The 14355-nt window shown below is 43.3% G+C and overlaps 1 protein-coding gene across 1 annotated transcript; it reads right to left on the bottom strand.

The window, feature by feature from the left end:
* Positions 1-2850: 2850 nt before the first annotated feature.
* On the bottom strand, positions 2851-10697 carry pex10 (peroxisomal biogenesis factor 10). The gene is made up of 6 exons (XM_079273701.1): positions 10325-10697; positions 9617-9697; positions 9127-9527; positions 8400-8566; positions 7705-7840; positions 2851-3134 (listed from the first exon to the last, which is right to left on the bottom strand). Exons 1-6 carry the CDS (start codon positions 10434-10436, stop codon positions 3066-3068), a joined length of 966 nt encoding a protein of 321 aa, XP_079129827.1. The 5' UTR covers positions 10437-10697; the 3' UTR covers positions 2851-3065.
* Between the last annotated feature and the right edge of the window lie 3658 nt (positions 10698-14355).

The following is a 14355-nucleotide window of genomic DNA, read 5'->3' as shown; positions in this document are numbered from 1 at the left end:
CATTCCACTCAGGACGGGTGGGATGAGGAGAGGTGGACGGTCAAACTAACACTGTGTTTCCTCCAGGAGGCCGCAGTTTGTGCCGTGTGTGAAACGAGAAGCCAATGTTGATTTATTTGTGACTTCCGTACTTAAGCAACGCCGCTTCCGTAGATATTTTAACGCAAACCACGATCTTTTCCTAAACCGAACTAAGTAGTTTCATCACATAAACCTCAGTTGTTTCCTGTGAAGATGGAAGTTTATTTTGAAAAGACAGTATGCATGTAACAAGCCAAAACAGACTCATGTTGCTGGACTTTTGCAGGAAAAACGCACGAAAAATGAAGAGTAACTTTTCGTAAGATATCAATAAAACGTGGATGAATTTATATCATTGTATAAAGAGAGTGACATGAGAAGATCAATCTCATGTCTGTAAGTTAAATCAGCTATAATCACTCTTTAAAAGTGATTAGTGACTCGTCTAAAACATTTACAAAAGGAATAACTTAAATAGAATCATTCTATACACTGTAGCTTCTTCACATTCTAATACAGCGGTTCACAAACTTTTTAGGCCGCGCACCCCCTTCTACATCCCGACCGGGTTCGCACCCCCCCCCCCCCCCCCCCCCTTAATGAAAAAAAAACAACAGAGCCCATTAACAGCCGCATAAAAATCTGACCAATGAGAGAACAGTTTGCTCGCGCGTGGGTTTAGTTTACAATATTTAGTCCGCTGTTAAATGTTGCAGTGAACACAAACCGAACAAAGGAGCAACTGCAACATTGTATCATATTAATCCTTGAATCAGAACAAAGCAAACGAACTGAAACACTGCAACAAAGTTTCAATAACTTTCAGTGACACAAGGCGTCACTTTTAAAGAGCAATACGGATGCGAGCACACACGCACAGGCTCAGAGGCAGATTATCACATTTAATTTACAATTCATGAGCGACTAATGCAGCCAGGATGTCTTCGGACAAAGCATCGATGCGGCGACACAGTGTTGTTGGACACCGGGATCATGTCCAACTTTTTTGCTTCTTTCTCCCCAATCATACATTCCACCATCTCTCTGGCAGCTGGCAAGCTCACGTCTTCAGTGATTGTGTGCGGTAGCCCCTTTCTCGCTATTCTGTACCCAGATATGAAGCCAGTAGTGCGTCATTTATAGACCCAACACATGAATGAGACTCCAGCTGTTTTTGGCTGTTTTGTAACTCCTCCAATTTGGATATAAACAATGTAAGGGGCTTTTGACTTGCACTGGCATGCTTGGTGTTCAGGTGGCGACGTAAATAAGAGCTTCAGACTGTTAGCCAGAACCTCACTGCACACCACGCACTGTGGCTTTGGGGAATCTGCGTTGCCAATCCAAGTGAAGCCCAGACACAGATACTTTTCATCATATTTCCTCTTTTTTTCCCAGTCTGATGCTCACTCTCGTTTCCTCTTTTTTCACCTTGACTCTGCGATGGGCCGATGTGCTCCCGATGTGTCTGTGCTATCCCTTCCTCCTTTTCGGTCTCCTCCGTCTCATCTTCCTCTGACTCTGGCTCGATTTCTTCTCCCGGTCTCTCCCCAACGCACCTCTCCGTTCCCCTCGCCTCCGATTCCTCTCTCTCTCTCTGTCCCTCTCCTCTTTTACGACTGATAGCTTCAGATGTCCCACCTGACAGTTTCCCCGATTACACCATCAGACGCCATTACACTTTCCCTCTCTCGCACCCCCTAGAGGCAGCTCGCGCACCCCCAGGGGTGCGCGCACCACACTTTGGGAATCCCTGTTCTAATAGAATGTCAAGAAGCTACATTCGAATACAAAGTAGCTTCTTTACATTCTGTAAAGAAGCTACTTTGTATTAGAATGTAAAGAAGTTACATTCTAATACAATGTAACTTCTTTACATTCTAATAGAATTGTCTTCTGAAGATGAACAGGACATGTTTCAGTTTCAAGTAATGACTGTGTTGCTGCTTTAGTGTTGATCATGTTTTGATATTTGAGTCATGTTGTGGATGATCAGATGGAGTTATGATGGCAGCAGTCGCCCAATTGCAGATTCATCTTGAGCAAAACCTTTGTCTATTGTGTTCAAATCAGGCCCATAGGAGTTTACAAGGCAGGCGTCCTTTCTCTAAACACTGACCTGATGCATCAAGTGGATATGTTTTGCTGAACATAATATTATGCATTGGCCCTCTACATCCTCTAGTCTAATGAGCAGACTTATAAATGCACTGTTACAACTCCTTCATAGTGTCATATTGCTTTTCGGAGAATTATGATGATAAGTTCATAGTAGATGCAAAAGTATACTTATGTACAATATATTATGTTGAACATTGTTGCTCCTGGATGGATCACAGCAACCCAATTATGTTCAACACAGCTCCATGTCCTTGGTCATGGTGCCACAGCACTGAAAAGAATAAACTTCATCATTCTCATAATTCTGACCCTTTGCTTTTTTATTAACAGCATTTACTTGTACTTTTACTTTCAATACTTAAGTACATTTAATATCAGAAAATTACTTTTGATACTTCAGTACAATAAATATCAGATGCTTTAAGACTTTTACTCAAGTAGTATTCTAATCGGTGACTTTCACTTTTACTGGAGTCATTTTCCAGTAAGGTATCTTTACTGTTACTCAAGTATGGCTTTTGGGTACTTTATACACCACTGAGCTGACTTATGAACTATTCATCTGTAAGCTATTACATTTCTAGAATAACATTCTCAACACTATTACTGTCTAAGCTCTAAGGGTATCATTCTCATATTAAAGTATTCAAACAACCTCATAAACAGACAGCTATTTGGAGATTTCCCACATTTTATTAGCATCAGTTTTAATTGAATTAAAAGTGATATTTACAAGATTCGACTGATACAATCAAACATTTTATTGAACATGGCCCGATGACCATGAGAGAGAATGAAAGTTAAAGGCACTTCAGCATCGGCTTCACTTCTCAGACCCGTTGGTTGACGCTTGGTCTCCACATGTTCCAGAGGACCAGCCTGCCAGGACAGATGTTGAGTGTGTGGTTTCAGGCTCAGTGGCTCTAGCTGTAGTTCCTCAGGTATACCAGTCTGTGAGGCTGGAACTTCTCCCGACACAGGGGGCACTCTGCCTGAGGGACGTCCAACACAAACACACGGGTTACATTTGTGTGCAAAAAAACAGGGTTGTTGCTCATGATTGACAATTGCCAGACTGATATAAATATTTGATTTAATTCCTTTAAAAGATACTCTTGAATATCTTCAGTTTAAAGAAAATGTATAAAACGATTCAAGCAGCTTTTTGGGGGAATATCGTTTTGGAGATGACAGTTTGGTTTTTACATCACATGTAACATTATTGTAATGTATTGTCTTACTGATTACTCTGTAATCAGTAAGCTGGAAATATTTATTTTTCTCTATGTCACATGAAACAGTTTATTATTGCAGCCTACATTCAGGGCAAGTTGAAGCAGAAAGTATCAGCACACTGGATTACAGACTAGAGGCTTCGCGCCATCGGCAACCCAATGCAACCAGTCGACCCGCCACCACGAGAAGGCAGACTGAATGAAATGAGAAGCAGGAGATGTGAAATGTGGATCATATGGATCTTAATGGTTGAAATACTGGAGCTCGTGGTTCAGAACGGCTCGTTTAATAAACTCACTGACATGATAAGCACACGTTTCACTGGGAGATCCTCCTGAACCGCTATACCACCACTCCTTTCTTGGCTGAACACACAGAGCTCATTCACCGGAACATAGCCAAGTGTCAATTTACACGTTATGGAATCAATGTTAATTGGCAACATCTGAGATAATCTACTGCTGCTGATGAAATGTGATCCTTTTGAAAGTAATGTTTGTTTGGTGCCAATATGACACTTTCAGTATTCAACCTGTAGAGAGAAATCTAGCCTGACTTTCAAAGGCTGTTTCATCGATGGGACAATATAGGATCATATTTTACGCATACAATAAATAAATAAAATGAAGTTGATTGTCGTGATTTTCTATTTCAAGGATTAGGATGAATATTCTCAAAGGAGTGACCTGAATAAGTTATCTAGCTCGTTATCATGTAGAGCAGCGGTTCCCAAAGTGGGGTGCGCGAGCTGCCTCTAGGGGGTGCGCGAGAGGAAAAGTGTAATGGCGGTCTGATGGTGTAATAATATTAAATATAAAAAAAAAATGTAATTTTAATTTAAAAACTGTCAGGTGGGACATCTGAAGCTATCGGTCGTAAAAGAGGAGAGGGACAGAGAGAGAGAGAGGAATCGGAGGCGAGGGGAACGGAGAGGTGCGTTGGGGAGAGACCGGGAGAAGAAATCGAGCCAGAGTCAGAGGAAGATGAGACGGAGGAGACCGAAAAGGAGGAAGGGATAGCACAGACACATCGGGAGCACATCGGCCCATCGCGGAGTCAAGGTGAAAAAGAGGAAAGGCGAGTGAGCATCAGACTGGGAAAAAAAAGAGGAAATATGATGAAAAGTATCTGTGTCTGGGCTTCACTTGGATTGGCAACGCAGATTCCCCAAAGCCACAGTGCGTGGTGTGCAGTGAGGTTCTGGCTAACAGTCTGAAGCTCTTATTTACGTCGCCACCTGAACACCAAGCATGCCAGTGCAAGTCAAAAGCCCCTTACATTCTTTATATCCAAATTGGAGGAGTTACAAAACAGCCAAAAACAGCTGGAGTCTCATTCATGTGTTGGGTCTATAAATGACGCACTACTGGCTTCATATCTGGGTACAGAATAGCGAGAAAGGGGCTACCGCACACAATCACTGAAGACGTGAGCTTGCCAGCTGCCAGAGAGATGGTGGAATGTATGATTGGGGAGAAAGAAGCAAAAAAGTTGGACATGATCCCGGTGTCCAACAACACTGTGTCGCACCGCATCGATGCTTTGTCTGAAGACATCCTGGCTTCATTAGTCGCTCATTAATTGTAAATTAAATGTGATAATCTGCCTCTGAGCCTGTGCGTGTGTCCTCGCATCCATATTGCTCTTTAAAAGTGACGCCTTGTGTCACTGAAAGTTATTGGAACTTTGTTGCAGTGTTTCAGAGTGTTTTCACACCTTCAGTTCGTTTGCTTTGTTCTGATTCAGGGATTAATATGATACAATGTTGCAGTTGCTCCTTTGTTCGGTTTGTGTTCACTGCAACATTTAACAGCGGACTAAATATTGTAAACAAACACCACGCGCGAGCAAACTGTTCTCTCATTGGTCAGATTCTTATGCGGCTATGAAGGCTTAAAAGGCTCTGTTGCTTCTTTTTTTTTTTTTATTAAGGGGGGGGGGGGGTGCGCAAACCCGGTCGGGATGTAGAAGGGGAAGAAGGATGTGTAAGAGCTTCAGACTGTTAGCCAGAACCTCACTGAACACCACGCACTGTGGCTTTGGGCAATCTGCGTTGCCAATCCAAGTGAAGCCCAGACACACATACTTTTCATCATATTTCCTCTTTTTTTCCCAGTCTGATGCTCACTCTCCTTTCCTCTTTTTTCACCTTGACTCCGCGATGGGCCGATGTGCTCCCGATGTGTCTGTGCTATCCCTTCCTCCTTTTCGGTCTCCTCCGTCTCATCTTCCTCTGACTCTGGCTCGATTTCTTCTCCCGGTCTCTCCCAACGCACCTCTCCGTTCCCCTCGCCTCAGATTCCTCTCTCTCTCTCTGTCCCTCTCCTCTTTTACGACTGATGGCTTCAGATGTCCCACCTGACAGTTTCCCCGATTTCAGCCAGTTTAGCATATTTGCATGAATGTTGCTGAATGCATGAAGTTCGCTGTTAGCTGACGTTAGCTGCACAAGCTAGGCTGGCTAGTGTGTACGACTGGCGGCAAGTCTGCCGGAAGGCGCTCAAGTGCATTTATTAAATTGTACGTTTTTAATTTTAAATCTTACAAAGGGGATTTTTATAATTCATGTTTTTATTTTGTGAAAAACCCCACTTTATAAATACTTTTTTTTTTTTTTTTAATATTTAATATTATTACACCATCAGACGCCATTACACTTTTCCTCTCGCGCACCCCCTAGAGCAGGGATTCCCAAAGTGGGGTGCGCGCACCCCCAGGGGTGCGCGAGCTGCCTCTAGGGGGTGCGCGAGAGGAAAAGTGTAATGGCGCTGCAGTCCTGTCTCCTAAAAATTACGTTCCCCCAAAACTAAAATGCATTCTCAATTACGTTTTACCACGAACGTATTTTCTCCCTGATTACGTTTGTGTTTGACGTACAAATACGTTTCTCATCAACATATCTTTGCCATACTCTAGTCTTTATGATGTTTCTGTGATCTGCCTCGCCTCTACCCCGCCACCCACGAGTTGTTGACCCGCGGCCTGTTCCGAGGGCTGACAGACCTGACGATCGGGTGCCTCGCGGCGGGGGCGGCTGGAGACCTCGCGTCCCGGCGCCAACGGGTGAGCGCCCGCCACTCGGAACCATAAAACCAAGTCCCGGATTTCACCCGGGGGACATTCTGGAGGTATTGTGACCGGGTGATGTGCCTCGTTGCTGGGGAGGTATGAGCCGAGAGTGGCGGGGTGTTATGGAGGTATATATTACAACTCGGTGTTGTTCCCGTGCGTGGATGAGCGCATTTCTGCCGGAGACAGGCGGCGTGTTGTGGTCGTATTCTGACCGCGTAATAGGGAGAAGGAGAGGGAAAAATGCTAAAGAGATGGTGGAATGTATGATTGGAGAGAGAGAAGCGAAAAAGTTGGACGTGATCCCGGTGTCCAACAACACTGTCGCGCGCATCGATGCTTTGTCCGAAGACATCCTGGCTACATTGGTCGGTCGCGTGAAGAAGAGTGAGTTTTACTCTCTGCAAGTAGACGAGCCTACAGATGTGGCCAATCTGGCCAATCGTCCGTTACCTTCGTAACGTTACGTCCGTTACCTTTTCGAAGGCACGGTGCAGGAAGAGTTTTTGTGTTTTTTATCTTGTAAACAAACGCCACGCGCGAGCAAACTGTTCTCTCATTAGTCCAATTTTTATGCGGCTCTGTTGCTTTTTTTTTTAAGGTGTGTGGGGGGGGGGGGGGGGGGGGGGGTTGGGGGTGCGTGAACCCGGTCGGGATGTAGAAGGGGGTGCGCGGCCTAAAAAGTTTGGGAACCGCTGCCCTAGAGGCAGCTCGCGCACCCCCAGGGGTGCGCGCACCACACTTTGGGAATCCCTGATGTAGAGGAATGAATAATAGAGCCAGAGTATGTCGACGTTATCACCAATGAACACTCTTACAATGCTGCTATCTTTATATATTCATCATCCTCTCTGCTGGGGCGCATCAGGATTCATGATCGTTTTACACTTAAAAGGATGTTCACTTAGAAAAGATGTCCTTATTGTGATGCAATACAAGGATTTGTTTCTTAACTAAATGTATGTATCTTTTAGTGGCCTATAAATATATTCATTTTTGATGATCAGGGTGATATCTAGAGCATTTATACTTGGCCAGGATAGTGGTGACATGAAATATTCATATGGTCCCATGCCTAGGTTCATTATGCCGAGCGTACAGAGTGCGAACATCCACTTACTGTCGATCACCTGATACAAACAATAAGAAACAGAAAGCTTCTTGGAAATTCTTTCTCAAAACGTGATCCCTTTCAAATCGGACACAAAAGGTTTGAGTGAGTAGCAACAAGATGCAACGTCCTGACATGAGCCTGACCTTGGTGTTGCACCACTCTGTGATGCACTCCCAGCAGAAGAGGTGTCCACAGGGGGTGGAGGTGGAGTGTCTCCTCTCCTCCAGGCAGAGGATGCAGCTGGCTGCTCTGGGGCCGGATCTGCGTGCGCGCTGAGGACTGGAGACAGACGGGTCGAGGAGTTCATCACTAAAACTCAAGTCACGCGTTTCATTCTTTTTACTGCTACACAACGCTTTAAAGACAAAGAAACAGTCCAGCAGCTTTTTAGAGATGGCCGATGTAATGTCCGCCATCTGTTCACGAACCACTCGCTGAGGTGCTTGACCTAAAGAAATGATCGGACCATAATTTAGGGATCGGAATCCAGAACCGATTCTACTCGGCGTCTGATGTCGTCAGGCAAACACTCTCCTCCTCATTAACACTCTGTTGTGTCTACATGTAGGAAGGTATATGTACATATATGTGTTTGTATGTCTGTATATGTGAATGTATGTGTATATATGTTTCGATATGTACTCACTACTAGCTGAAATATTAGTACTAATATTAATGCTATTATTCTTATGTCCCTTTTTTGAGGTCATGTTAGGGAAAATTCAAAAATGAAATACTAATGAAGCACTGTTCACTTTAACCCCGAAATATCTAACTGAGCTCTAAAATTCTGCCCTGATGAAGATGGGACCCTTCGGTCTGGACCCTGCTCCTGTACCTGAGGCTCCTGTACAGCTTCCACTCCTGCCGGGCTCTCTGTTTCTGTCTGAAGCTGTTGAGCTGCAGACACACGGTGACGAGCAGCTGGAGGAGGGACAGCGCCCCCAGCAGCCTGTAGCTGCTCCTGATGGTCCCGTCGTCGCTGCCGAGGCCCATCACACGCAGCTGCAGCCACAGCCACCCACACACACACACACACACACGATAGAAGAGGATTTACTAGCACACATTTTGGAAGGATATTAGACTGTTAGTTTTAGCTAGGTGTACCTAATAACTGGCAACTCAGTATATTTTGACGTGGCAAAAAAAATCTGAGAGTTCTTGCAATAAACTGTGAAATGATGTCTCTTCTGGACAGTTATTCATTACTGTGTGTCCCATACTGGCACCCTGCCTGCTCAACCCATGATAAACTCACTAACTAACTTCCGTCTAACATGGTTAGGAAATATATGACAGAATGATAAGAGTTTGGGAAAATCTGCAGATGTACAGTATGACATTGACATGCCTGAGTTTGTCGCAGTCTTCTTAATCTTTTGACATGATTATATGTATGCATGTTGTCCCTGTGGTCAAGTACCTACTCAAGTGATGGCGGAACATTGCAATAGTCGATAAAGATCGGATTAAATGGGCACTTGTGTGTCACAAGTGTGTAACTAAAATAAAAACATGTAAATAGTATTTTTATATAACACGTCACAAAAACAATCCCCTACATAGCTGATACCAGCCGCCCTCTTGGACAGGTGATAGAAAGAGCCGCTGATGTAGAACAGAGTGGCGTGGAGTCGGTGTAGGAGGGTCAGACCCTGGTGGACGACGAACACGGCCGGCACGCACGCTCTCCTCTGGGGCTCCGACAGCAGCCCCACCGCCCTCTGCATCCACCTCCTCAGCCACAACTCCAGGCTCCACCACGGCCGCTGCCCGCCACCGCTGTGCCTCTCCTGCCCGCATTCCAGCTCGTTCTCCAGGCACACCAGGACCTTGTCCACGAGGTAAGGGAAGTAGGCGTGGCAGAGGACAAAGAGGCCCCGCCTGGCCCGGGAGGGGACCCGACGCTTAGTGGGGTCCACCTGCACGATGTTGACATACTCCTCGCCCAGGGTCTGGTAACCTACAAGTAATAATTAACTCTTCATAAGACAGCAGATTAAACGTACATGAAGTTAAGTCAGATTTCATGTTGGTTTGGTCGGTAACTACCTGAGAATGTTGTTAAACCATAGTATGCGATGTCTGACAGCAGCTCTATCTCTCTCCTCCAGTCCAGCCATCTTTTGGATCCTACAGAAAGAAACATTGAGAACAAGTCCTGGATTGACTACACAGACCAGCTATACAGCTTCAGACTGTGACATACTGCAGAAGGTTGTATTTCGATAATATACGGTTCATCTCTTGCTCGTAAACAGCAACGTTAGTAAGTGAATTAAATAAACCCTTCGCGAAACTATAGTGCGAGACGGAGCAGACTTACTGCATTAGGGTTTGGGTCTCACAAAGATCAACGCATGCGCAGAGGTAATTAACTACGTTCATACATTCACTACGTCCAATATATGAGTTTTAATTTACGTAGCCTTACCAGTTCGAACCAATGCATGACCTTTTTTCGTAATCAGGAGCTTTTACTCTTCAACTCTGCATTTACACAATGACAAAACAGAGTTTATCTGAATAGATACCAGTTGTTAAAGATATTTTTGGGCCATTATTTCTCCAGTTTAAAGTCCACTGAAGCACTACGTGGACAACAGGAGCCATATTAACGTTAACAGAGTAGATAACGTTACTGACCGGTGTATTCAATGTAAAAAGAGACCGCACCTTGGTAGCTCTAAAGCTAACGTGACATGTTAAAGTGAAGTAGCTAAGCTAGCTGCAGAAGACGAGCGTGTTGAACAAACTCACCAGCGAGTGTTTGAAAGGCTTCGCTGGCGTTGTTTCTCAGGAAGGATTGATAATATTCGTCCTTCTGAATGGACCGAATCACCTGGGACTGGTTTGCGGGAGCGAGCGACATTGTAAGCGAACAGAAATCTAACGTTAGTTTTTACTGGACAGTATCGTATGCTGAATGCTAAAGACTGTCAAACGTTCAAGATGCCACTGGGCTGCGAAAAGTACACAGCAAGAGAAGCAGCACAGCGACAACTACAAGCTAACTGTCTTGTGTCCGTGGTGCGACACTCAGTCCTGATACAGTGCATGGTCGGTATATGCATTAATATTCCCTTGTTATGATTGTTACGGTTTCATGCCGCTAACTCCAACATTTTCTATGTTAATCCAGAAAACAAATAGGAAGTTGATGCCCTCAAAACACACTAAAAAGACTGATAATGAAGCGCATAAAGCACAGTGCCACCTACTGGCGGGAGGGGGCATTACATGCGCACTCTCAACTAGAAAGAGTGGTTTGCAGGACTCTGTGAGAACTCCCTTTTAACTTTTGGATATGAATAGAAATGGAACTTTTGTGTCATTATCAATCTTAGTGAGTTATTTATTAATACATATTGTAATGTTTCTGTTGTCTTCATGTTGGTTGTTTTTATTGTGATTGTAGTAGGGCTGCCCCCTCTTCGTCGATTAGTTGACTAATCAATACATTTTGTCCTATCGCGGAGGTACTGCAGGGGGTTCGTGACAATTTTTCACATTTTTTTATACTTAAATATATATATAGATATATTTCTTTTCTTTTCCCAAACATGAATCTGTCCATTATTTTGACAGTTCAGTATTGTATGCAAGATAACAGGTATGTTTATGCATGGCAGTGGCACTAATAGGCCATCACTAATTTTTGCGTTTCCACATTTATGTTGAAAATAAAAACGTACATTTGAATAGCTTGTATGCATGATTATCATGCAATTGACAGACAATGTTGATATTGGCATTGGTATCAGCTGACAAGGTGTGTTTATAAATGTCAGTGGCACGGCCTCCCTACTCACTGTACCTTGCACATGTTTAAAATAAAGACATGAATATATGAACCTGTGTATTATTTGAATAGCTTAGCATTGAATGCACAATAAAGAGGTATGTTTATACATGGCACTAGGCCCAGTTTAATATAAAACACAATTTTATACAATATATATAGTCGGGGTTCCCTGCTCCATCTATCCCATTGGATGCAATTTTCCATTACCACTGGGGTTTTATTCTGAGGTCATAAGACAGGCCTTTGTGTAAAAATACCATATTAAGAACAATGTAATTCAGCCACAAGTAACAAGAAAACAGCGTCAGGCTCATAGCCAGGGTTAAAGGTCACACGTTCCTCCAACACAACTGTTTTCAACCAGAAATCAAAACGAAGGTCTCAAAATGATTTTTTTTACATTTTATTCATTAAGTTACCCATTTAATCATACTATGTGCACATTTTATTTCCCAACATGAAGGTTTCTGATTAAATATTTATGTGTTGCACATTTGATGGATTATAAATGTGCAGAGAGTATAACAAAACAACCCTTATGAATATCCTAACTCATGACTAATATCCATGCAGGCTATACAAATATCATGACATCATTTTAATTGTGTTGCTGCTACAAACACACTTATAAGAACCACTGTTCAAGTTGCTACAAGGCACTCTTGTACCTGTGTAAGTAGGTTAGGCACACTCATTCATTCATTCACTTCACAACTCAGGCAGCTCTGCTGGGATCTGCCCGGAAAGTTGTAGAACCAGTTTTCTTTGTCTCTGCAGTGCATGCTCCCAGAGCCAGCCAGGTGTACTATAACCACTATGGAGAACATCCCATTATAAGCCCACTGCTATCCTTTTACAGTGACAACCGTATCAACAGTCCGTCTCACCAGGAAGCTGAACTTTGCTCCCAGTGAGGAGGAGGAGCTGGGCTTTTAATGTTTCCTCTTAAGTTGGGAGCTACTTGTACCTTGTTGCAGATGGGAGGTGGACGGGGAGCACTCTGCCGCTTGGACTAAACCACTAAAGAGCACACAGGGAGAGGCTGGGATTGTGACAGGTAAGACACAGATTTGACCGGCTGCTTGCACCGTGTAACTCAACACCACACTGTGTTTGTCGTGTGAGCTGCTTTCAAGGCATCGGCCCAGACAGGACAGGACTCGGACGGCTGAGAACAACGTTGCTGCTGGTACTTTGTTGTAAACATTGATAAGTTGGACCTGTTGTGGTGCTGAACAGTCTTCAGGACGTTGATTGTGTTTGGACCATGCACCCTCAGGTCAGGTGAAGGTCTGCACTGTGTGTGTTCTACATCGGATGAATCAGCTGCATTATGTTCACCGTATCGGAGCAGAGCAGATCACATTCTCAGAGGGCCAACAGGAGTAAGTCGGGGTGATGATAACAGATACACTTCAGCATATTGTGCAGAGTTGTCACAAGTTTTAGACTTCCAATACACAATTGCTGAGGTGCAGTATCTCTCCAGTCTTATTCGGAGATCTTTTTGCCGCATCATTTATTGCTGATATTTTATACTTTCAACTTCTCTGTGTTTGTGCAAGGAATTCAAATAAATTGTATTTATTATTTATTTAAGATGTGCATTCCCCGGGCGCCTGTCATTGGCAGCCCACTGCTCCCTGTATACAGGGATGGGTCAAATGCAGAGACAAATTTCCCCCTCAATTAAAGGAATCAATATAGTACAATAAATTAAATACAATTAAAATTCCTTCACGCCATGAAACATTTCAAATTTTCCCTGACAATACGATTATAGTGAACATGTTATTGTATTCATGTTGAGTTGAAAGCAAAATCACTCAACTCCCCATTTGTTGTTTTGTGTTCTGTGATCAGTTGTTCACTTTGATTATGCAAAACACAATTGTAGATCGCCAAGCACACAGGGAACAATCAGTGAACAAGTTGGTGAGCAAGAATGGGAAAAAATGAATCATAATAATGTTAATGATGACTATGAATAAATCCTTACCAAATGCGAAATAAAGCCAGAATAATACCAACCAAATAAAAGGTGTAGCGACATAACAACAATAATGCGTCTATGTAAATGCACACAAAGATCAAACAACCTAAACACAGAACAGCATTTAAATATTAGTGAATCCATGCAACCTGAAACAACGACGACAGAAACTAAATATTCGAGTTACAAACATACACATGAAGTAAAAACATAGAACTAAATAGAGAGGGAATGTGAATGTTACATTTCATACACAAGCGTTCACAAGTGTGGAATCATCTGTTACATTGATGTTGTTCTTCTGTCCTTCAGTAATAAATATATTAACAGAGTCAGAAACAGTATCATTCAGACACCAAATCTATAATTTACGTTTTGGCCCCAAAAGAAGAAGAATGAACGGATTCAAACTTCCAATTAGTTGATGACCCCACACTGTAGCGCAGTTTGATATTGAGTTTGTTTTCCAGTCCAGAAAAGCACAAGTGACCCTCGATTATTATTCAACCATGATGGTGCATTTTGGCTCCAAATATTAAGGGTAGCCGTTTCTCTTTGGGCCCTCTGCGGTCTACACACTGGTTAGATTGAAGGGACTTAAACAGTGATGTGTCAGTCCATCGTCTGTTCAGCCGATATAATACGTTTAAAGAAGGGCTTCGCTTCAGCAACACGTTGCCTCTTACTTCCACCATGTTCTAAGATGCATTATTGTGGAACAGGAAGCTGTTCCTGATTACATCTGCACACATTTTGATGCTAAGCTACCAGTTTCTTCTTACCAATGACTGCAGATTTCTTCTATTCATATTCAGCTGTTGCTCAGGGATCTTTGTCTCTTTCTGTTGCCAGTCTGGTTGAACCGCTCTCCACGTACTAAACTAAATAACATGCGAATGTGAATTCATCACATGTGAAAATATACAAAAACAACACGTACACAATAGCAATAGAGCGTACAGGAGCTGCTGTAGAGCGTACGTGGGTGTCAGG

This window comes from Melanostigma gelatinosum (assembly GCF_949748355.1).
Source record: "Melanostigma gelatinosum genome assembly, chromosome: 8".
In the NCBI taxonomy this organism is placed as follows: Eukaryota; Metazoa; Chordata; class Actinopteri; order Perciformes; family Zoarcidae; genus Melanostigma; species Melanostigma gelatinosum.
This window is presented reverse-complemented; position numbering and strand designations above follow the sequence as displayed.

What these genes read in the sequence shown, in the direction of transcription:
- pex10 (XM_079273701.1), bottom strand. Translation starts at nt 10,436, where the DNA reads ATGTCGCTCGCTCCCGCAAACCAGTCCCAGGTGATTCGGTCCATTCAG. An exon ending in AGCCTTTCAAACACTCGCTG is followed by an intron (nt 9,698 to 10,324) that starts GTGAGTTTGTTC and finishes TTCTTTCTGTAG; the next exon opens with GATCCAAAAGATGGCTGGAC. An exon ending in GGGCGGCTGGTATCAGCTAT is followed by an intron (nt 8,567 to 9,126) that starts GTAGGGGATTGT and finishes CTGTGGCTGCAG; the next exon opens with CTGCGTGTGATGGGCCTCGG.